At 46.2% G+C, this 24049-nt stretch overlaps 1 protein-coding gene across 1 annotated transcript in view; it reads left to right on the plus strand.

The window, feature by feature from the left end:
- Window positions 1-24049, plus strand: part of LOC142004375 (butyrophilin subfamily 2 member A2-like) — a 109745-nt gene that overhangs the window by 37284 nt on the left and 48412 nt on the right. Inside the window, exons 12-17 of the mRNA XM_074981993.1 lie at window positions 191-211; window positions 622-639; window positions 2591-2611; window positions 5306-5326; window positions 16302-16322; window positions 21586-21606. Of these exons, the coding sequence (XP_074838094.1) occupies window positions 191-211; window positions 622-639; window positions 2591-2611; window positions 5306-5326; window positions 16302-16322; window positions 21586-21606 (123 nt within the window). The remainder of the gene's footprint in view (window positions 1-190; window positions 212-621; window positions 640-2590; window positions 2612-5305; window positions 5327-16301; window positions 16323-21585; window positions 21607-24049) is intronic.

The following is a 24049-nucleotide window of genomic DNA, read 5'->3' on the forward strand; positions in this document are numbered from 1 at the left end:
CTGACTCCCACTGTACAATTTCAAATGCAGTCTCATTTGACACTCTGTTGTGTTTTGAAGTGAAGCAGAAGTCAGAAAGTTTTCTGTTCGTATCTTGCACTTAGTAATTTAGGAAATCCTCCAGTTAAAATATACTGTATGTCTCATTTGGAGAAAAACTGAATGGGTTATTTCCATTTTTATTTTTCAGCATCTGTCCCTCCGATAAGCCGTAAGTCTTCATTGCTTCCATTCAAGTCAACAGCTGTGTGTAAATTTTTTCTTCTTTTGCCATCACTGAAGTGTGCCAGTTTCTAAGATGTGCACCAGCTTAATTCAATTCATCATATGGCATGCTCTCAGTAAGGCTGCTTTTATTCCATAGCATTAGATCTATGCACTTGTTCTTCTAGTCCCAATTTTAAAAAAAAGTTTTTTCCAAAAGGTATTAGACAGTTTCGAGATACAAAGCCCATTCAAAGCCCATCAAATCTAATGGAAAGTCCACAGGGCCTAATTTGTTCACTGAATTTAGGTAATCCTTGAAGTTCTAGAATTTAAATATTGATGTACTCAGTGACGTTGAGAAACTAATTTTAAATTACAAAAACATGTAAATCTTTCTGATTTTTTCTTTTGCAGAACTCCAGAATGCAAAAGGTAAGTTTGCTCCAATTTCTAAACAGGTACTTGTTAATTAAACTGTACATTCTGTATGTCTAAGTCTAAATAAAAGCCCCTAAACGCTCCATTGTGCAAGCAGAATTTAAGAAACAACACTGTTCTCTTTTGTAACAAAACAAACTGGCAATCATGTAGCACTTTAAAGACTAACAAAGTAATTTATTAGGTGATGAGCTTTCATGGGGCAGACCCACTTTCTCAGATCTGGAGATCTCAGATATGTGTTGTTTTGTGTGGCTCTACAAACTTTGAGTTATATGAGATATCCTTTCCAACATAAATAGTCCCTATGAAGATAATTGGGCAAATACAGAATTTGCTGATTTTTTCATAACACAAAATGTGCATTCATATTCATACTTATACTTTAATAAGAAGTGAATAAATATTTTAAGGATGCAACTCAAAACTATCTTGTACTTAATATACTTGATTTATAGATTCATACCCATTGATTTTTCCCCAACTTTCTAGTAATTGATTTATTCTGTCAGTTTGTCTGTCCTCATATAAATAAGAAGCCCATGCTTGGGGTATCCAAGCACCTAAAAATCATCGTGGGAATTGTACAAAGACCCTCGCCTGGTCCACATTTCTGCTTCCATTCCTGTGGGACCTGGCAAATCCCTTCCTTCAACACTTTACAAGTTTGATTGGCAGAGAAAATAGATATCTGCAAGATGTTTGACTTGGTACTACCTGACATTTAGTTTAGAAATCTAAATCAACATAACAATTAATATGATTTATGATACATAGATTAAAAGATGACTAACTGATCGGTCTAAACGCATAAAGGTAAACAGACAATCCTCATAAAGCGGGCGTGTTTCTAGTGTTGTCCGACATGGATCAGTTGCTGGCCGTATTCTATCTGATGTTTTCATCAATGATGTGGAAGTTGGGAAAATTGTCTCTTTTCCCATCCACTAAGAAGCTTCATTTTCACTAATCCTATATCTATACTGGAACTGGAGGTATAATTCTCAGTTTGGCTAGGCATACCCACACTATTTCTGACTGATGCAGCAAACCCAAATTAGCAATGCAACCATATCTGCACTTGCACCAGGTTGTACTAGCAGTCCCATGTACCTGCCTAATTTTTCAGAAGCTCTTAGTGGTAGACTGTTGTCTCTGCCTTACTTACAAGCTGGGCATTATACCTCCTAGCTCTATTGTAGACATATCCCGAGAGATGAGAAGTACGTTGAAGCCACAGAAATGTGGTTTTTAAGAAGGATGTTGTGCATCTCATGGACGATCAAAAGGACGAATGAGTCTGTCTTAAATGAAGCCAACAGCAAAAGAACACTGTTGAATAGGATAAGAACAAGGCAGGCAAAATTTATAGGCCATATAATTAGGACGTCTGCACTGGAAAATTTACTACCAGGAAAGTATAATGGAAAGCGAGGACGAGGTAGACAACGTGAGAAGATACTGGAGAGTGTCACTTCATGGTTGCATTGCCACCATACTGTGGAGATGCGCCAGAGTACTCGTAATAGACAGGGGTGGAGGGCCATGAGCGCCTCCGCTAATCAGCATGGCACGAATGAATGGATGAATGAATCCCGAGAGAGCTATATGCAATGCAGACATTCTAGGACTCGTGAGTGGCTCGTGAAGTCCAGTTCTGGGCTTTGATCCATTAGGCTAAATAATTCTCGTGAATAAGAAAGAAAAACGGTGTTCATACAGACTTGTGACATGCTAATGACAGTAGTTGGTTTGTGTGACTGGGTGTGAAATAAACAGAGTTCCTTAACCTGTACTGTCCTGCACGCATGCACCCTTTGCTTCAGTCTTCATATAACAAACTAAACAGCTAGGAATCTGAACTCATCCGGCCTGGAAAATGTTAGCTGCCTGTAGTGAGGAAAAAACCATGCACTTTATTAAAATATATGTTATTTCTTTGCAGAGGAGCTGCTAGTGGAAAGGGGTAAGTTTGCAATGATCACTATAGCTTTATGCTTAAGCAGCAGAGGGATAGAGAATGTACCGTGTAGGGATGTAAAGCCCTGTTTAATTAACATTGCGTTTAACCAGTTAGTCCATTAGGAGGGGTGGGGGTGGATGCCCACTCCAGCCCAGGTGGGCTGGAGCAGCAACCCCTGCCATGGACAAGGGCTACTCCAGCTGGCCAGAGCAGCCCCAGCCCGCGATGCCTCGTGGGGCTGCAGCGGCTGCCTGCCCACCGCAGGTTGGGAGCTGCTCCAGCTTCTGCCAGTTAACTGGTTAACCATTCACATCCTTAGTATTGTGTGGTGGCCTTGGCCGTGCTTCCCCTCCAAAGCATATACTACACATCAGAGACAAAATATGTCCTGTCTGTAACTCTGGTGGAGTCTGTGGATAGAGACTCAGTTAAAACTAGGCTTGGACGAAAACTCTCTTAGAAACATTATTGATTTGTTCAGTTCCTGGAAGGTGGATGAATGTGCCTGGTAGGTGAGTCCCAATCTTCATTTAAAGTGTGGTCTTCTTGAGACTAGATTTGAAATTTACCCTGAAGCCCGCGAGGGGACTTGTGTGTTCAATAACATCCCAACATGGTGAAAGAATTAGGAGAAGTTTTCTAGTGGTAAAACAGTGGAGTCATGATGACAGGCTGAGAGCAGGAGCGGGAACTAGAACGGTGGTTGAACATACAGATAGCATAAATCACGGAGTAACGTACTTATCTAAGGCTGCGTCCACACACGCATGGTGATGAGCGAGTTGGGAAGGTGCTAATGAGGTGCTGCTGTGAATATGCAGTGCCTCATTAGAATAATGGCGGTCGTGCACAATTCAAAAGTGCCGCTTTTGAATCGCATGCCACCCCTGTAGACGGGGGCCTTTCGAAAGGAGCCCCCCAGCCTTCAAAAGCCCCTTCTTCCTATTTGGTAGCCGTCATGAATGTGTCTTTATGAGCAGGGCTGATTCTTATTAGTGCTCCTGAATGACATTAGTAAATCAAGGAGCCAATGGCAATATTAACCACATGATCAAAAAAGATATAACTGCTGAGAAAATATATTTTTCCAAAAGAATTTAAAATGAAATTGTTGAATTTGCATGAAGCAATTCCTCAGATTTTTATCTTTGTGTTTTTATTTGTAATATAAATGAATGTGTCATATTTGTAAATTTTGCTTCAAGAGAGACATTGAAAGCAGAAAAAGTGGGGAAACAGGAAAATTACTGTATTTTTTTTCAGGCATCAGGAGCTGGTTGAAAGAGGGTCTTTTAGCCAGCAGAGGCAGGTCTACATAGCCTGTTTAATACTGGCAGCAGCCTCTCCCAGCAGGGAGATCTCACTTGGCTATGCTAATTGGCTCTGGGGTTATGCTAATGAGCAGCTATTTGCAATTGTGAGACTGCTCTTTATCATGAAGCTTCTGGGGGACCAGGTCAGCCATGAAGTTTGTTTACAGCCACCAATCCTGGCGCTCAGTGTTCTGTGTTATTTAGCTATAATTTACCTCTAAATGGCCGTGTCTACACTAGCCAAAAACTTCAAAGTCCCCTTACTCCTATGAGCAGATGGGAATAAGGGGAGTTCGAAGTAGGTGGGGTCCTTTCGAAAAGGAGCCCCGTCTGGACGAGCCGCGCGGCGGCGAGGCGCGTCAATTTCAAAGTGCCACAGCCGCTCGCATGCTAATGAGGTGCTGAATATGTATTTGAGCACTTCATTGTTAAACTTTGAAATGGCCATTTGCATGGCAACTTTGAAGTTTTTGGCTAGTGTAGACATAGCCAATGTCTTCTAAGAGCTCAATAAACAGTGGAATTGTTGGCAATGCTGCTAGACAATGACGACTTCCTGGCGTTCAGTAAATTCTCTTGTTCAGCACCGGTCAAGTCCCAAGAGAACCTGACTAGAGAGGTTCCATCTGTACTGGGCAAAAGTAGGATTCAGAGGCTACATCTACCCTTGCATTCCTCTTTCGAAAGTGGAATGCAAATGAGGGGGATCAAAAATGCAAATGAGGCACTGATTTACATATCCTGCACTTCATTTGCATAACCAATTTTTGGAAGAGATTCTTTCAAAAGAAGAAAAGCAGTGTAGATGTGGCTCTTTCAAAAATAAGTCCCATCTTTGAAAGAGCCCTTCTTCCTATTTTGTTTCAGGAGGAAGGGTTCTTTTGAAGATGGGGTTTATTTCTGAAAGACTCCCATCTACACTGCTTTCCTTCTTTCGAAAGAATCCCTTCTGAAAAGTGAGTATGCAAATGAAGAGCAAGATATGTAAATCAGTGCCTCATCTGCCTCATTTGCATTCCTCTTTCAAAAGAGGAATGCAAGTGTAGACATAGCCAGAGTGGTTCTGTGTTGATTTGAGTGCATTTCTCCCACTTTAATCCGGATATCTTCTGCTGACGGATATCAGGGGGGTTTGGGTTTTCATCCCTGGTGGAAGACCATAGCTATGTTGGGAGCTGGAATTATGTCAGTTTGCTACATGATAACATAAACAGTGAGAATAGTTGTTTACTTTGAACATGTTCCTGTTCTAATGAAAATAAGTGGTCAAAAGCTCATTAATGTCAGTGGGGCAGAGCTGGATCAGCAGTATGGAAAGAGACTGCCTTCTTTGAGATGTTGAGTGGGTTCTTTGTTCTGTTTTGTTTTGGTTTTCTTTCTGCAGACTGGCTTCTGGTGGAAAACAGTGAGTGAGTTCGTTCTGATTTCTATGGTCTGGCGGGAGCTAGTCAAGTATTGTTTCCTTTGGGAATGTCTTTAAGGGGGTGATAATGAGAGATCAGACCATTTGTGTACAGTGCTGCAAGTGGGCCGGTCCAATACCGTATGCCATACCAGCAAACTATTTTTCACTCCTAGGGCGCATTGGAATGCCTCCTGGCTGGCCATCCCCAGCCCCTCGAGTGCCTCGTCTCTCTGAATAGGACCGGGTCCTGCGGGACGAGGTTCTGAGTACTCCAGCCAGCCCCCTCCTTCCTTCCACCCCCAGGCCCAGTACACAGGTGCTGAAGCTCTGTGGAGGAGCTGGGGGGATTGGGCTGGAAGTTCTGCTCCTTTCCCTGCTGGGAGGAGCAACGGGGAAAGAAGCAGAATGCCAGCAGCTCCTCCGTCTGCTGCAGCACCCCCAAACCCTCCTTCTCCCAGGTAATGTGGAGCAGGGAACAGTGTGGGGGGCCCAGGATGGGACAGATGGTCGTGTGCCTCCCCTTTAGCTGGTGTGCGCCTCCCACTCCCATACCAGCAAGAACTTTTGCTCTTCCTCAAGTGCTGTCTCCATGGGTGCTCCACATTAGGTGGTGGGCTTGCCCAGCACCTCAGCATGGAGATTTTCCAGGCGGCACTCAGTGGGGCCGCACACGCACGATTCCAGCACACGCCAGTCATGCCACTACGGATCACATGCGTGGCCCTGCTCTCTCCTCAGTTCCTTCATCGCCGGCCTAGGCTCCGGAGGGGGCTCCGGCTTCTCTCTCTCCTCAGCCCTATAGAGCAGAAAGAATTGGATTTAAGGTGAGTGGTTTCTCATGAATTTCTTAGTTCACTGTTTTAGACAATAAAAAAGTTGGTTTTGCCTGGATTTGCTCCTTTAGTCATTCGTGCTATCTATCTATGTTATCTATACTGCACATAGACCACTGAGGCGCTCTTTGCTCACAACAAAAACAACAACGACAAAAGAACCCAAACAGGAATAGAAAGAGGAAGAAACTGAACAACGAATCCTGTTTCATTATGTCTGCCACAGTGGGGTTTGAGAAACGTTCTAAGTGCCGCGAACCCATGCTTCCTCCGACGGCCAGTCCGAGCGTACACCCTGCCTCGGAGGCCCATATCCCACAGAAGTGCTCTCAAGCCAGAAAGGGCAGGGAGCTCCTTTAAAAATGCTCCTCTTTGGCAGGCCTCTTGAGCCACCGTAGGCAGATCAGGATAACGTGGAGAAAATCCCCTCTGGCAGGGAGTCCACTTCCTCCTCCACAAGAATTAAAGCGGAATCCAAGCTGTGCCCATCGTGCTCCGTTCTGTCTAGGGTGAGGATGGGTGATATGTCATGTCATGTCAGGCATACTGAAGCCTAAAGCTGTCTCAGTCTTGGACTGACAAGGAAAGTAACAGACCATCACTGGCCATCGCTAAAACCTCTCCAGCGCATCATCAGTGATCGACAACCCATCCTGGACAGTGATCCCTCACACTCAGACACCTTGGGAGGAAGGTCAGTCCTCGCCTTCAGACAGCCTGCCAACCTGAATCAAATCCTCCCCAGCAACTATAGACCACAACACAGTAACTCTAACTCAGGAGCCAATCCCTGCAACAAACTGTTACCGAAAATTCGGTCCGCCTAGCTGAGAGCCAATAACAACTAGACAGGGGTAAGGAAGTTTTCTTTATTTCTGCACAAAGAAAGGAGAGCCAAGTACCTTGGTACAAAGACTCTGCCTGGATACAAGCCAGGGATCTTTATACAGTGGCTGCAGTGAGTTGTTACTTGATTGGTGGTTAACAGGAGAGATAAGAACTGGTCTGAAGCTGGTTTCGGCTGCTTCAGGGCTGCAAGGGGGAGACAGTGCAAAAGTTCAAGGGGCTGCTGTGTATGTGAGGTCTCCGCTGGCTGCCGAAACCAAAATGGCTGCAGACTGCTCATACCACACTTTCCCATTACAAAACCTTGGTGCCAACTCTGCCCACATATCTACGCCAGCGACAATATCACAGGGCCTAACCACATCAACCACACCATCATGGGGTCATTCACCTGCACATCTGCTGATATAATATATGCCATTATGTGCCAAAGCCCCTCTGCCAAACTGGACAGGATCTACATAAAAGAATAAATGGACACAAATCAGATATCAGGAATGGTAATGTACAAAAACCTGTAGGAGAGCACTGCAGTCTCCCTGGACACTCAGTAGGAGATTTAAAAGTAGCCGTCCTGCAAAAAAAACACTTCAAAAACACACTCCAAAGGGAAACGCCAGAGCTACAATTCGTTTGCAAGTTTGACAACCATCAGTCAGGGACTCAACAGACACTGGGAGTGGCTGGCCAATTACAAGAGCAATTTCTTCTCTCTTGGAGTTCACACCTCCACATCAGCTGCTGGAGGAGGGCCACATCCTTCCTGACTGAATTAACCTCATCAACTCTGGCCTTCCTCTTGATTGGTACTCCCTTCTTTTCATCAGCCTGCATATTTAGACCTGCCTCTGGAATCTCCACTCCAATGCATCTGATGAAGTGGGTCTGTGCCCATGAAAGCTTATGCTCCAAAAAATCTGTTAGTCTATAAAGTGCCACAGGACTTCTCGTTGTTTTTACTTCTGCTATAGTAGCTTTATCACTAGATGAAGCTGTAATGGAGGCAGCAGATGAAGTCTGGCAAAATCCAGCCCTGGCTACACCTACACATAAATGTGCCAATAGAAAGTATTTCCTCCCCATGAAGGGCATGGATTTCCTGTTTCAAAATGCACAACCCAATTCTCTCGTGGTAGATGCAGCCAACCAGAGAGCAGAAGCACCACAGTATAAAAGCAGTCTCCACGATAAGGAGCACAAGCATTTAGAATTATTTGGGAAAAATCTGTACTCATCTTCCACACTCCAATTATGTATAGCCAATTACACGACACTCCTGGCTAACCATGATTTCGATAAGTGTTTGAAACTTACTCACCGGATTCTATTTCTCCCTGAGGATAAAAGTCCTATCCCAAAATCCATAGTCCAAGAAGGTTATATGGCATCTAAAACAGCCTTGCAAATGGCACTAGATGCAGCCAACATGGCAGCCAGAGCTATAGGTACAGCCATAGTCAAGAGAAGAACATCACGGCAACAAGTGACAGGCATTCCAAAAGACCTCCTGGCAAAGGTGGAGGATTTAGTAATGTGAAGGTAATAGGACAGGCTAGATCTAGGCAGAGAAGAGAATTTTTGGAAGCATGGTTCTCTGGAAAGGAGGCCGTTAACCGGCATATTGATTTAGATCCGGTGTTCGAACCCATGCGATTAAATGATAATAGAAGAAGAACGGCTAATAGGAGTGGGACTGTGTGCAGCCGGTCTCAAATTGAAGACACAAGTAAATAATTAAAGATCTAGTTACCGATTCGGACCAAGTGTTTGAACTTAGACAATCAAAGGACTGCTAATCAGGGCGTGTTCAAATGCAATTGGTCTTGAATAGAAGACACAAGTACCTAATTAAGAACCAATCACTGATAAGGTCTATGAGAAAGGACTATATAAACAACAGTTTGAAGAGCTCTTACTAGGATGATGTTACTCCATTCAGTGATGAAACGTCTGCAATTAAAGATTTTAAACCCGGCGAACCTTTTTAAAATTTTTAAATAGATTTACCGTTTGGTAAGATTGGACTCTTTGCAGCAAATACTGATGAGCTTTTGCACTCCAGCAAAGATAAATGGACTACTTTGTTCACTTTGGGGATGTTCACTCCTCCATTCCACAAAAGAAGGTACGCCCCATATCACAGATTCAAAGATCACTATTTCCCTAGGCGGCCTTACAGGTCATATCGACCTAATGGTAATAGGCCATTAAATCAGAGGTGTAGCACCCCAAATAATCACTCAACAGCACCATCTGCCTCCAAGCAGCACATTTGAGAATTTGGTTAATGGCGCGTCGAGCCTCCCACATCTCCAGTGCACCAGGATTCTCAAATATTCCATCACCGCCTATGCCCCTTTTACCACCAATGGATGCTAATAACCATTAGATTTTAGACATCACTGCTCAGGGATAGTATATGCCTCTACTCTTTATCCCTCCAACATCCCCCTCTTGCCCAATCCTCTTCAGGGACCCTTCCCATGAGACTTTATTGCATCTCAGAGTACAGCACCTCTTACAAATTAGAGCCATAGAACAAGTTCCAAAACAACATCTAGGGAAATAATTCTATTCAAACGACTTCCTAACAGAAAAGAAACCAGGGGATTGGAGCCCCATCCTAGATCTACAGCGACTGAACAAATACATCTGCAAGCAGCGTTTCAAAATGACCACACTATCTTCGATAACCCCTGCACTGGATGAAGGGGTCTGCTTTGCAGCTCTCAACCTTCCAGATGCTTCCTTCCACATCACCATTCACCCTGCTCACAACTGTTTCTTGCACTTCACCCTCAGATCACAACATTATCAATACAGAGTCCTTCCCTTTGGATTTTCAACTGCCCCCAGGGTAGTCACCAAGATTCTGGCATCAGTGCTTGTGCACCTCAGATTGGAAGGTATCACCATAGTCCCATATCTTGACGTTGTCTTCTTCGAGGCCCTTCACAAGACTCCACAAGAGCTTGTACAATCTCTAGGTTTCCTCATCAACATTGCCAAATCAACCCTGGGACCTACCACATGCATCAGTGTCATAGGAGCTCAACTTGACTCGGCAACCCTTCATGCTTACCTCCCTAAGCAATGCTAAGAGGCTATACAAGCCTTGTATCACAACTTACCTTCAGCCCTAGGGTTCCTATTCTTACATGCGTTTGCCTTCTCTGCCACATGGTGGCCACTGCTTATGTTGTCCCGAGTGCTCATCTGTATGTTCTCTGCCTTCAGCATTGGTTGGCCTCAGTATACATGCCCGTCAGACATCACATACACAGATGACGATACCTCAGAAGGTAATTGAGTCTTTACACTGGTGGACCCAATCACGAAACATTGTGGTAGGGGTCCCATTTTACCACACTCAACCAGCTCATCAAATTACAACAGATTCATGGCTTTTTGGCTGGGGAGCACATTGCCAGCAGTATCACGGTCCAAGTTCAATGGACCAAGGATGAACAGAGACTACATATCAATCTTCTTGAGCTATGCGCTGTCTTCACTGCTTGCAAGCACTTTCTTGCCTATTCAAAACAAGACCATCTGGATCCTTATGGACAACACCACAGTGATGTTTTATATCAATCGTCGCGGAGAAGCCTGTTCAGAGTCAGTTTGTGCAGAGGCCATAAAATTATGGAACTGGTGTATGGTGCACAACATCATCCTGATGGCATCATACCTGCTGGGCATAACAATATACTTGAAGACTCCCTCAGTCACCATTTCTTCCTAGGCCAAGAATGGGAGCTCTATGGGAGCATCGTTTTCATACATGGGGTCACCCAGCTGTAGATCTCTTTGCAAAACTGTAGAATTCCAAATGCACCCAGTATTGTTCAAGGCCAGGCAAGGGCCACAAATCTCTGGGGGTTCCTTTCTGCTCTCTTGGAATACTCACCACCTGTATGCCTTTCCACCCATTCCCCTCATTGCCAAAGTCCTCAGGAAAATTCAGACAGATGGAGCATGAATCATCCTCATAGTTCCAGCATGGCCCAGACAGATCTGGTTTCCTTTTACTTTCTCATCTACCTCTTCATCCTACTTACCTGCTCCCCAGCTGTCTAGACCTACTGTCTCAGCACAGGGGTGGTATGGTTCACCCCAGACTGCATATCCTACATATGATGGCCTGGTTTTTGTATGGCTCCCAGAAGATGCACACAATTACTCCTAACAAAGTGAGAGTTGTGCTGTTACAAAGCAGACAAGAAACAAGAGGCAACACTGGCCTCTCCAGGTGGAGCTGCTTCTCATCCTGGTGCTCTGAAAGAGGCATACAACCCCCTAAAGCCCCGCTGCACATGAGCCTTGACTACATTCTTTACCTAAAAGATACTCATCTATCATGATCTTCATGCTGAATACAGCTATCGGTGATTACAGCCTTCTACTGAATGGTGGAAGGGTCCTCAGTATTCACCCATCCAATTGTAAAGAGAGTCTGGAAAGGCCTAAAAATATCATGCCTCCATACAAACCTATACCTCCGGCTTGAGACTTGGAATTGGTCCTTCATACCTTAATGGGACCACCATTTGAGTCCAGAGCTACATGTTCACTAGCTGTGTTTACAATGAAAACTCTCTTTCTAGTGGCTATAACATCAGCTTAAAAAGAGAGCTGCTTTGACTGACTCCCCACCATATACAATTTTCACAAACACAAAGTGGTCCTACAACCCCATCCCTCTTTTCTAGCTGGAAGTATGCTCTCAATTCCACATCAACAACCATCTAATGCTACCTCCGGAGTTATACGGAATTCCCATATGGAAGCCAAACTGCACACACTGGATGTCAGAGGGCCATATCCTTCTATACAAGAGCACAAGGTCATTGTGAAAATCCAAATGGCTATTTTTATCCATCTCCGAAAGATCAAAGGGATTGCCTCTTTCATCCCAATATATATTGGGACTTCTGTCTGCACGCATAGTGCAATGCTATTCCATTCCAAATAACCCCCTTCCAGCGGCTCTGAGAGCACATTCTACGAAATCGGTAGTGACATTCACAGCCTTCCGAAAGCAGGAGGATAAATGTCATGCAGCCATGTGGTCCTCTAACTATACATTCGTGACACTATGCAATACAGTCTCGTGCAGAAAAAGATGTGGCAGTAGCTATAGCAGTACTTTCTTCAGTTGTCACACCAAATCAAAACCCACCCTCCGGTCAGGGGGTGCTGCTCGCCAGTCACCTGCTGCTCTGGAGCACCCCGGGGACAGCACTCAAAGAAGAAAGAGAAGTTCCTCACCTCATGCAGTAACGATGGTTCTTCAAGACGTGTCCCCCCGTGGGTGCTCCGCGTCCCACCCTCCTCCCCGCTACTCAGCGCAATATCCATCGTTAGGGCGCCAGTGAAGTAGCTGAGGAGAAAGCATGGCTGCGTGTGATCCCCAGTGCTGCACATAGTGCCCACAAGCACAGCTCCACTGAGTGTCACTTGGAGAATCTCCGTGCTCTGGTGCTGGGCGAGCCCAAGACCTACCATGGAGCACCCATGGGAACACACATCTCAAAGAACCATCATTACTGCACGAAGTGAGTAACTTCTTTTATGTGCATCGTAGTTTGTACATACAGGGAAGCCCAGGAGCTGGAGCAGAGCAGATGGAGCATTGTTTCCTGGAGAAACATTCCAGTGACTGATTTATGTGATAGGAAAATATGTAATTACTTCAAATGTGTGTCATTCCTTTATAACCACACTATGGAAGGCACTTGAAAAGTACACAATGATTTACTGTAATCTTCTTACCAGGCAGAGGAGAGAGACAGCTTACCATGAGACTGCATAGAACTGAGATTGAGCAGAATAATCTTCATATCTGAATCCCACTCTATAATGTTAACTGGGTTTAAACCTAAGATTGTGTTTCTGACAAGAAATAAAGCAGAAAGTTTCCGATCGTTGTGATGTGTCTGATAATTTGGGAGATTAAATTAAAAATAAAACAAGTTACATTTCCTGCTTCATTAAGAGAAAAACTCCAAATGCGTTAGCTCAAGTTTACTTTTTCACCCATTCCCTGGGAGATAATTTGTAAGTCAAAACTGTGTTTTCAGCACTCACATTCAAACTATCGGAGTGGTAGCCGTGTTAGTCTGGATCTGTAACAGCAGCAAAGGGTCCTGTGGCACCTTATAGACGAACAGAAAAGTTCTGAGCATGAGTTTTCATGAGCACAGACTCACTTCATCAGATGCTGGTCTGATCAGAAGATGACCAGCATCTGATGAAGTGAGTCTGTGCTCACGAAAGCTCATGCTCAAAACTTTTCTGTTAGTCTATAAGGTGCCACAGGACCCTTTGTTGCTGTTACACATTCAAACTGACAACTGTCTGGGAGAAAGCTTTTCTATCTGTTTCTTGAATAATTCCCTTCTTCTTGCTGGTCCCAACAATTCACCATTGGCTTGGCGATAAAACATCTTTATGCCACATATAAGCTCCAAGTAAAGTTGCTTCTATTCTTTGATATTTAAAAAATGTACTGATCCATTTTCCAGTCTTAGCAGCAAACTATATTGGAGCATTTTGAGAAAGTTTGGGGCTGATTCAAAGCTCATTTTGTTCATTCAAAATAGGTAATTCATGTTATTCCAGAAGTTAAGAATTAATATGACCAATGGTAATGAGAACCCAATTTTACATTTAAAAATGCAACTCTTGATCAAGTTTACTCTTTTACAGATCAAGTCCAGCATAAAAATAGTAAGTTAGCTCAGATTTCTAAGCAGGTACACTGAGATTTTTCTTCTAAACTCAACTGCACATTTTATATTTCTAAGTCTAAATGCAAGTCCATAAATTATCCATCGTCTATCGGCATTGCAAAGGAAAGATACTACTCAGAATGCATCCGAATCATCAAACACTGAGTTGGATGAGGTAGCCTTCGCAACATAAATAGTCTACTTTAAGATAATGTGCCAAATATGGAATTTGGTAAGTTATTGGTCACACAAAACATGCATTCACATTCATGCTTCTATCTGGGTAAGACCCGAGCAAATATGTCAAGGTTGCCACACAAATCTGTTTTTCTGCTTAATGCACTTGAATTAAAGAGGCATATATTTTAATTTTAACTCAACTTTTTCAAATGATTTGCAATATAATAGCTAGCTGTCTACAGATATATAGCATACTGATGCTTAGTGTAGATAAGTGTGATGGAGTTGGGGGAGCGCATGTGTGAGACTCAGGCTGGATGTGGGAGACAAGCAGAGCAGCTCCCAGTGGCTAAGGATGACCCTGGGGCTATAACCTAGGCTGGCAGGTAACACCTCAGCCCTGAACAAAGAGGAGGGAGGAGCCGAGCTGGTTTTGAATCGGGGGCGGCAGTTAGAAGCTGAGGGGAGAAGGAGTTGGAAGGAGCCAGCCTGAGGAGGGGGAAAGCTACACCCCAGAGGGGCACCCCTCGGGCTCTTCTCCCCAGGATGGGTTGGAATGCCTGTCTCTGACTGCTCTACTGATGTTTCTGTGAGAAACTGGGCATCTGTTGCCTAATAAACCTCCTGTTGTACCTGCTGAGTGAGAGTCACTCCTGCCAGCGGACGGGGTGCAGGGCCTGGGGACCCCTGAACCCCATCACAATAAGCACCTTAAAACAATCACTTGTATAATATAAAGCTACTCATGCTATCTAGATTTCTCCTTTCCTCTTGGGAGGGCTGGCACATTCTCTATATATTTGTTTGATAAAGGTAATAATATTGATATAATGTACTTCTAAATGTACTTTTAAGCAACCAATTAAAATCAACTGTATAAAGACTGGTCTGGGAGGACTTTTATTAAAAACTTGTGCACTGACGATGTTACCTCGATTGGTAATGAATCATTTGCAATCAAATTGGCAAGCTCGGCGAACATTCGAACATCAAATAATGTATTGCTGTCAGGCGTTTGACTTGGTACCACAAGCCATTTGAATTAAAACACGAGATCAGTATGAAATGAACATGTTACACATTAAATGGAGTTAAAACGGACTAACTGATAGGTCACCAAATGTAACCATAAATGTAAAATCCGGAAGACTGGGTGTGTTTTTTGTGTGGTTCAGCAGCAATAGTTTTTGGCACTATTATATTTAACATTTTTGTTCATGGCCAGACCAAAATTAGCAGCATAGTGCAGGGGCAGAAGAACAGGCTTGCTGTCCTCAGCATCTACCTAGTGTTTTAGAAGTGATCAGATTTTGCATGGCTAGCCCCTTGTACTGTTGTCAGAGCCATGGTTACACTTTTATTTCTGGTGCACTAGTGCAATTACAGCCAGTTTGGGCATGTTTCCCCAAGCTTGTATTTATGCCTTGCTCTAGTGTAGGCATTGTGATGTAGTGGGGGATACATGTGAGTACGTGAGTGGCTCATGGGGGGTGTGGGGCTCCTGCTAAGGGTAACCTGGTGACCAGGTGACACCTCTGGACTGCAGACAAAGGGGGAGGTGGAGCCTGAGGGGTTTGAATTGGAACTGGGAGTTGGAAAGCAGTGAGTCTGAGCTGGAAGAGAGAGACAAAGGAGGGGGCAAGGCCTGGGCTTCAGGGACCCCTTGGGGCCTCCTCTCCCCAGCATGGATTGGACTGGCTGTCTCTGCCGGCTGCACTGACTCCTCTGTACGATGCTGTGTCCTGTCAGCTAATAAACCCGCTGCTCTCCTGCTGAGGGAGAGTCACTCCTGCCTGCAGATGGGGTGCAGGGCTTGGGGACCCCTGAACCTCATCACAGGCATTCCCTGATAGAGTTACATAACACAAAATCTAGACTGCTGGGTCACATAACTTGCTACTGCAGCCCAGTGCTGGATTTAAATCCATCAGCATTGTTAATTACATTCTTATATCGGAAGGGAAAAAACAATTCCCATAGTAATTTGTGGACTGATGCTCATTGTTGTCTTGGGGCGTAAGATGTAGAAACTTGAGATACACATCTCCTAGAGCTGAAAGGAACCTTAGGAGGTCATCTGGTCCAGTCCCCTGCCCTCTTGACAGGATGAAGTACCAACCTTAACATCTATTTGCCCTGATCCCTAAAGGGCCTCTCTCAAGGACTGAGGTTGCAACCCTGGGTTTAGCAGGCTAATGCTCAAACCACTCAGCTATTCCTCCCTCCATGGCTGTGGGTGTGCACTCATTCATCCTTTGGTGCAGTCTTGCTATAACAAAGGCAAAAGAGCTTGTTATGCTGTGTCCTCTGCATACAAAACATTGGTTCCTTGTGTTCAGAAAATATGTGCACTTCATTAAAATCTCTGTTGTTCCTTTGCAGACCAATTGCAAAAGGAAAAAGGTAAGTTTATACTGATCTCTATAGCTTTGTATTTAAGCAGCAGATGAACAGAGTGTATTTGATGGAACTGCATGTGCTGAGTAGCTGTCTTGAACATACTTCCTCTCCAAAGACTAAATTACAAACTAGAAGCCAAATACCTCCTATCCGTAGCACCAGAGAGGTCAGTGTAGTTAAACCAGGGGAAAATGAGGCTTTGATGAAAACTGATAATAAAATAAGACTGATGCTTATAATCCCCAGGAAGCAGTTTACTGTGCAGGTCAGCGTGTTCTAATCTTTGTCTGGAACATGATATTTTTGAAACTAGATTTCAAATTCACCCTGCATCTGCTATGACAAATTGTGAATTCGGGATCCAACTTACACTGAAAAGATTGGCAATAATTTTGTTTGCCAAAAGCACATAAGCCATGGAAAGAGATTGAAAGCAGAGGAAAGAATGTGACAGTGGTTGGACACAGAAACAGCAAAATGCTTATCTGTGCTTTTTTTTTTTGCTGGTACTCAGTGGAAGCCCCAGCTGTGGGATTGGCTGGGCTGGGAGAGGGCAGGGAGCTGGTTGAGTATCACCTCCTCTTTTTTCTTTTTTTTAAACAAAAAAGGCACTGGGGATCATAATATTTATCTGACTAATTATGAGCCTGTATGAATATGGCTGATTCATATTACTATTCATGAAGTTCATTTCTCAAATAGCCAATTGCACTATGAAACAAATATATTTCATTAATATTTTTGTCTTTCTTTTTTCAAATATTTTTGCAAAAGAAACTGAGAAAAAAATTGGTATATTAGCATTTTTAGTGTGTGTGTTTTATGCATCTTCTATCAGCGTTTCTGAAGGAGGACCCCTGTGGCTTGCTCCTGCACCAGTGTGAACTGCATAGGGTTGCACAGAAAAACTGCCCTTTGTTAGTAATTAGCCATCTTGGGCAGAGATGGGGCACCTGGTGTGCCCACTTAGCTGCTTGCTTAGTTGCTTTCCTTTAAAGGAAAAAAAAATAAAAGTGGTACATATCTCACAGAACTAGAAGGGGCCTGGGGGAGGTTATTAAGTCCAGTCCTCTGCCCTCTTGGCAGGGCCAAGCACCAGCTCTGCCATATTGTTTTAATTTATTTGCCCCAGATCCTAAGTGTCCTCCTCAAGGATTGAGCTCACCACTATAGCTTTAGCAGGTCAATGCTCAAACCACCAAACTATCCCTCTCCCCTCCCTTGGAGTTTAAGCTAGCCTTGCAGATTTTTTTAGCTTAGTTTATCTTATCCTTTAAAATTAGATGTTATCCCCTCATCTTCCCTGGTTCTTCCCCCATCCTCTCTCTGCCAGGAGGGTTCCTTCTTTCTGAGAGTGGAGAGGACCACTGGGCTTTAAAATACAGCTCGTATGCCAGGACGCAATCTTGGTCAAGAAGGGCATTCTGGTTATATCTGTTGTCTGAAGGACATTCACATTTCTTCTTCAAGGCTGTCCTTGTGGGTGGTCCTCCTTAGGAGTTTGTGCCCCTGCATGCCCGGCTGGAAGATTCTGAGCCGTGCCTATGGGGCTGTCTGTGCATGTGCAGAGAGCCTGTTGGCAGAGAGATACTGTGCGTACACAAGCCCTGTTCCCTTCAGTCCCTGGAAAAATCCTCAAGGAATCCATTCTGGAGCACTTGGAAGAGGGGACAGTGATCAAGAGTAGTCAACATGGATCAACCAAGGGCAAGTCCTGCCTGACCAACCTGATTAGCTTCTATGATGAGATAATTGGCTCTGTGGAAACGGGGAAGTCAGTGGATGTGATACACCTTGACTTTAGCAAAGCTTTTGATACAGTATCCCACAACATTCTTGCCCATAAGTTAAGGAAATGCGAATTGGATCCATGGACTGTAAGGCGGATAGAAAACTGGCTTGACAGACAGGCCCAACAGGTAGTAGTCAATGGTTTAGTGTCTGGTTGGCAGTTGGTTTTGAGTGCTCCAAGGATCAGTTCTAAGGCCAGTCCTGTTTAGTATCTTTATTAATGACCTGGATGAGGGGTTGGATTGCACCCTCAGCAAATTTGCAGATGACACTAAGCAAGGGGGAGAGGTAGATACCTTGGAGGGTAGGGACAGGGTCCAGAGTGACCTATACAAATTGGAGGATTGGGCCAAAATAAATCTGATGAGGTTCAACAAGGACAAGTGCAGAGTCCTGCACTTGAGACAGAAGAATCCCAATCACTGTTACAGGCTGGGGACCAACTGGCTAAGTAGCAGTGCAGCAGAAAAAGGACAATACTCCAGCTGAGGCCTAACCAGCGCAGAGTAGAGTGGGAGAATGACTTCTCGTGTCTTGTTCACAACATGCAAAGCATCCATCTCCAGCGGACACACAGCTTCATAGTCACCTAAGGTGGAGCACCCACAGGGACAACCTCAACGAAGAAGAAAGGGTTCCTCACCCTCTGCGGTAACTGCAGTTCTTTGAGATGGGTGTCCCTGTGGGTGCTCGACCACTCACCCTTCTTTTTCTCTGCTTCAGGGCATCCTCTGTGTGCCTATCAGGGCAGAGAAGGATCTGAGGGGAATGGGGCTCATGCATGTGGAGTGACTCTCTCCCTCAATAGGCTCTCTGCACATGTGCAGACAGCCCCCTTAGGCACTGCTCAAAATCTTCCAGCCAGGTGCACGGGTGCCCAAACACCTAAGGTGGAGCACCCCCAGGGACACCCATCTCGAAGAACTGCAGTACTGCAGCGGGTGAGTACCCCTTTCTCCTCAAATGTGATATTGTTCGCCCCCCTCAAGAGCAGAAATGGAAAAAAATTGAGAGATCAGCCTCAAACTTCACATGCTTCCAAGTATGAGTCCCCAGTGGTTCACAGGCATAGAATGCCTCCTCTGCAGTGGTACATTAGGGCTACATCTACACGAGCAAGGTTTTCGAAACATTTTTGAGAGAAAGGGCTCTTTGAAAATACCCAGCAGCGCATCTGCACACACAAAGCGTTCTGGCAAGAGGAAATCGAAAGAACACGGTGCCTTTTCCGAAAGTGCATTTTCCTTCCTGCATTGAAAGACTCTTTTGAAAGAAAACACATGTAGATGCTCTGCAGGCCACTCTTTTGATAGAGCACATGGAGACACTTCAGGCAGCGGAGCTCTGACTGCATTTAAAACCACAGGGGCCCAGAAACCCCGTGCAGGAAGCTGAGAGCATGCTGGCAGCAGCATGCCCTCCTGCCAACCCTCCACTGCAACAAGCCACCCCACCGCCACTCTGGCCAGCAGCCTGGAGCCCCATGCCCCTTAGGAGCCCCCCAGCCAGCTAGCAGGGGGCTCACAGGAGCCTGCCTGGGCCACCAAGAAGAGGGCCCCATTGTGATCAGAGCCAGAGCTGTGGAAGCTCCTCAGCCTTGAAGGGGAGAGCGGACCACGTATGGGTGTCCTGGAGTCTGAGTGTGGGCATGAGCCAGAGTGGCACAGCTCCAGAAACATCCGCTTGGTGATGCAGAAGTTCTGGAGCCCCTGGTCGTCATCCCACTTGCCCATCACGAGCCAGGTCCACCACTTGGAGCTCATGGGATAGTGGGGGGGTTTAGCCTGCCAGAGGAGCACCATCAGGGAGTTGCTGGGGATCCATGGGGGTCTGTGCTGGGTCTGCTGTCCTGCAGAGGTCTGCAAGGGGCCTGCATGTGCAAGGCAGAGATGTTGGGGAGGGGCCCTTTAAGGAAGTGGCTGGAGGAAGCTCCCAGAAGGGCTTGGCAGCCTTGTGATCCCCTCCCTGGTGTTTCCTGGAGCAGTCTTTCAAAAGGGCGGCCGGGGTTGTGTGGACACTCTCTTTCCAAAGAGCAGAGTGATCTTTCCAATGAGCCTATCAAAAGATCAATCCGCTTTTTGGGTGTAGATGCGCTCTTTCGAAAGACGATCTTCCAGAGAAGGTATCTTCCAGAAGGTCGTCTTTCGAAAGAGCTGTGTAGTGTAGATGTAGCCTAGGTGTTGATGAACACTTGGAAAGAACCCACCTTAAATATTTACTTTCAAACGTGGAGAAGGTTTGCTCATTGAGCAGGTGGACAATATTGTTATTCATATCATTCTTCCCGCTCAACTTTTATAAGCTAACTTCTGAAAATGAAAAAGACAGAAGTATTAATGACTTGTTTTAGACTCACAGGGTAGCCATGTTAGTCTGCATCTGCAAAAACAACAAAGGAGTCCTGTAGCACCTTAAAGACTGACAGATTTATTTGGAAGTCCTGTGGCACCTTATAAACTAACGTGTTTTGGAGCATAAGCTTTCGTGGGCAAAAAAAGCTCATGCTCCAAAATATTTGTTTGTCTATAAGGTGCCACAGGATTTCTTGTTGTTTTTGAAGATACCGACGAGCTCAGCTACCCCTCTGAGATTTGTTTGGGAATAATCCTTTGTGAGTAACAACCACTTTGTTGGATGCACCTGACGAAGTGTTTTTATCCATGAAAGCTGATGCCCAAATACATCTATTCATCCTTAAGGTACCATAGGACTTCTATTAAAGTCCGCTTTGTGACCATAAGGCCTTTCACTCCCTTGTTGAAGGTTGCTCGGGGTTTTCTGACCTCACAAGAGTGAGATTGCTCAAAAAGATAAGGGAATAATTTGCCCTGAATGAAAGAACGCACTCCTGTTTGGGATCTGAAGTGAGTACTCTAATAGCTCAAGGTGTTTCCTTTCAACAAATAGCAACTTTTTCCTTTTTTAACCTCTCTATGAAAATGTCCTTCCAAGGGGCCGTCCTTTCTACTCAAAGAGTTGGGGAAATAAGTGCATTAATGGTGGATCCACTTTTGATGTTTTTCTTGACGGACAACATTTCATTAGCCCCTCACCTGAAATTCCTACCCAAAATGTCATGAGAATTTCATGTTAACCTGGTCATCCAGCACCCATTTTGTCTCCTAAGACCCAGTTTGCCACAGAGTATAATACTGTACAATCACTGCATGTTAGGAGGACATTATTGTTTTATGCGGTCTAGACCAAGCTATTTATGATAGCCTCCCAGGATATTTGGGTCAATTTTGATTCATCTACAGGTTTCATGATGTATAGCGAAAAGCTCTCTAGATGGCTATCTGGATCCTTCATTTCCTCTTATGACTCTCTCAGTATGCAAACTGCTTGTAGTATACTGCCCACTCACTGATAGTGCTTTCTACTTCCATGGTGCTGCTAAGAACCTTGTATAGAAAATATTAGTTCGCGCTGGAGAACACGTGCTTTATTCAAATGTAATGTCATTCCTTTGCAGATCAGCTGCGAGAGAAATGTGGTAAGTGCGTATTAACCTCTATACCTGTCTATTTAAGCAGGGGAGGGATAAGCTGTGTCCACATGAGAGCTCTGTTTCAAAAGGCTAAAGGTTGACTGATAACAATCGAATTCTTGCCTTTCGAAAACACGCGGCTACACACAAAAAGTGGATCGAAGGTGTGATCTGCCCTTTTGAAAGGGAGCATCCACGCAGCTCCAGGCAATCTTTCAAGAGAATGGAGCCAAAGGCACCACGGATGGGGGTTACATGGCTGCCAAGCCCTTCTGGGGCCTGCAGCCAGCCCCTTCCGTAAAGGGCCCCTCCCAAACACCCCCAGCCTGCATGAGCTGAGGCCCGCCGAGCTGCCCAGCTCGCAGTATAATGGAGCCCGGGTGCCTGTTCCTGGCTTTAGATGCCGATATCCTGAACACTGGGCTACAGCTGCTGTGCACAGTCATTGTGGCCCCTTCCCCCTCATAAGGTGGCTTGAGCCCCTCCACCCCCCAATATCTGTGAAGTCCCCGCAGCCTGAATCCCACCGGTGACCCCTCCCCGGGTGCCCTGGTGCTTCTGGAGCCACCCCAGCAGCTCAGATTGGTGGGGATGGCTGGTGCTGAGGCAGTGGGATGATGCCAGGTAGCTGCAGAACTTCCACATGAGCAGGCAGACCTTCCAGGAGCTCTGCCACTGGCTCGCCCCCACACTGAGGCACCAAAACATGACCATGTGTGGCCTGCTCTCCCCCTCAAGAAGTGTGTCACGATTGCTGCATGGAAGTTGGCCACCCCAGACAGCTACCGCTCTGTGGGGCATCAGTTCAGGGTGGGCCAGGCCACCATTGGTGCTGTCCCCATTGAGGTAAGCCATGCACCGGGTCACACTCCTGCCACAGGGATGCGGGAGGGGGCTCCTGGACAAGGGGCCCTTGGTGGCAGGGGGCTGGTGGCATGGAGGGGGCAGGGGGGCCGGGGCTGGTGGCAGTGAGGGTGCAGAGGGCAGGGGCCAGAGTGTGGGGGCTGGGAACTGTTCACCAGACCCTCACAAGAGTGCAGGTCGTCCCGGCAAACAACGTGGCGCTCTGCAGAGTTGTCCACATCAGGGACCTGGACGCAGCCACAAGGGGGTTAGTAGCACATGGCTTCCTGAACTGCTTGGGTGCCCTGGATGGGATGTACAGCCCCTTCCGCACCCCAACACACAGCACCAGCCAATACAGCTACAGAAAGGGCTATCTTCAGTAGTCTCCAGGCCCTGGTGGATCCCAAAGGCTGCTTCATGGATGTGTATGTGGGCTGTGCAGGTCAGATACAAGAGGCACGTGTCCCAGAATTCCAGCTTGTGCTGGTGCATGGAGTCCAGGGCCTACATCCCCCAGCAGGAGCTCCCAGATGGTGATGTCACCGTACCACACTGCATGGTGGCAAATGCTGCCTACCCCTTGCAGCTGTGGCTCATGAGGCCCTACATGAGCCACCTTGACCCCACCCAGGAGGCCTTCAACAGCCACCTCAACCAGGCTTGCAAAGTGGTTGAGTGGGCCTTTGGGCACCTGAAGGGGTGGTGGAAGCACTTCCTGTCATGCTGGGAGGTCGGTGAGCAGAATGTGCCACAGATGGTGGGCACTTGCTGTGTTCTCCACAACATTGTGGAAAGACAGGGATCCCCCTGTCCAGGGGTAGATGGCCGAGTCCGTCCCTGGTTATGAGCAGCCGGTCACCTCCCCTAGTGACCATGCCAACCCTGACAGGGTGCACATCAGACAGGCCCTCCATGAGAGCTTCACTAACGGGCCCTACTGACCCCCCCCCCACCCAGAGCCACCCCTCACCATCCCCCCAACACATCCACCCCTCACCACACACACCATCACCACTACACTCACACATCCACCCCCATCATCCCCTCACCAAGCACTCAGGACACGGAGATCTATGGAAAATAAAACTCTCACTTTACAATTCTATGTTTGAACTATTACACAACTAACTCAAAAACTTGGTACAATGACGGGGGGAACCTTGTACATGGGGGGTGCTGGGAGGGAGCTGAACCTGGAGTGGGGGGTGGGCTCACTCAGGGATGGGGTCAAAGGCTCACAGCGCTGTTAGCTCTGGGATCCCCTCCCTCCCTGGGTTCGGGGTCTGTGGCAGGGCTGAGATGGGGCAAGCACCACAGGCAGGTAGGGTTATGGGAGGGCTTTGATGGGACTGGACTCAGCAGGGGGGCAGTGGGGTGGCAGAAGGTGGGTCACATTGGCCATGTGCTCTCCCAGCATCCCACTAATGTCCTCCAGGTTGAACATTAGCTTGCCCCAAACCACCCTCCAGCTGGAGGCATCACTCCACCACCATGGCCTGGCAGAGGCTGGTGTTGTCCTCCCCACAACCACTGCTGAGGTCTACGGCTGTGGGCCCAATGTGGTGGGGCTGGGAGGGTGCCTGGTCTCTCTCCGCCACCTTCA

Source organism: Carettochelys insculpta, chromosome 31 (assembly GCF_033958435.1).
Source record: "Carettochelys insculpta isolate YL-2023 chromosome 31, ASM3395843v1, whole genome shotgun sequence".
Classification (NCBI taxonomy): domain Eukaryota; kingdom Metazoa; phylum Chordata; order Testudines; family Carettochelyidae; genus Carettochelys; species Carettochelys insculpta.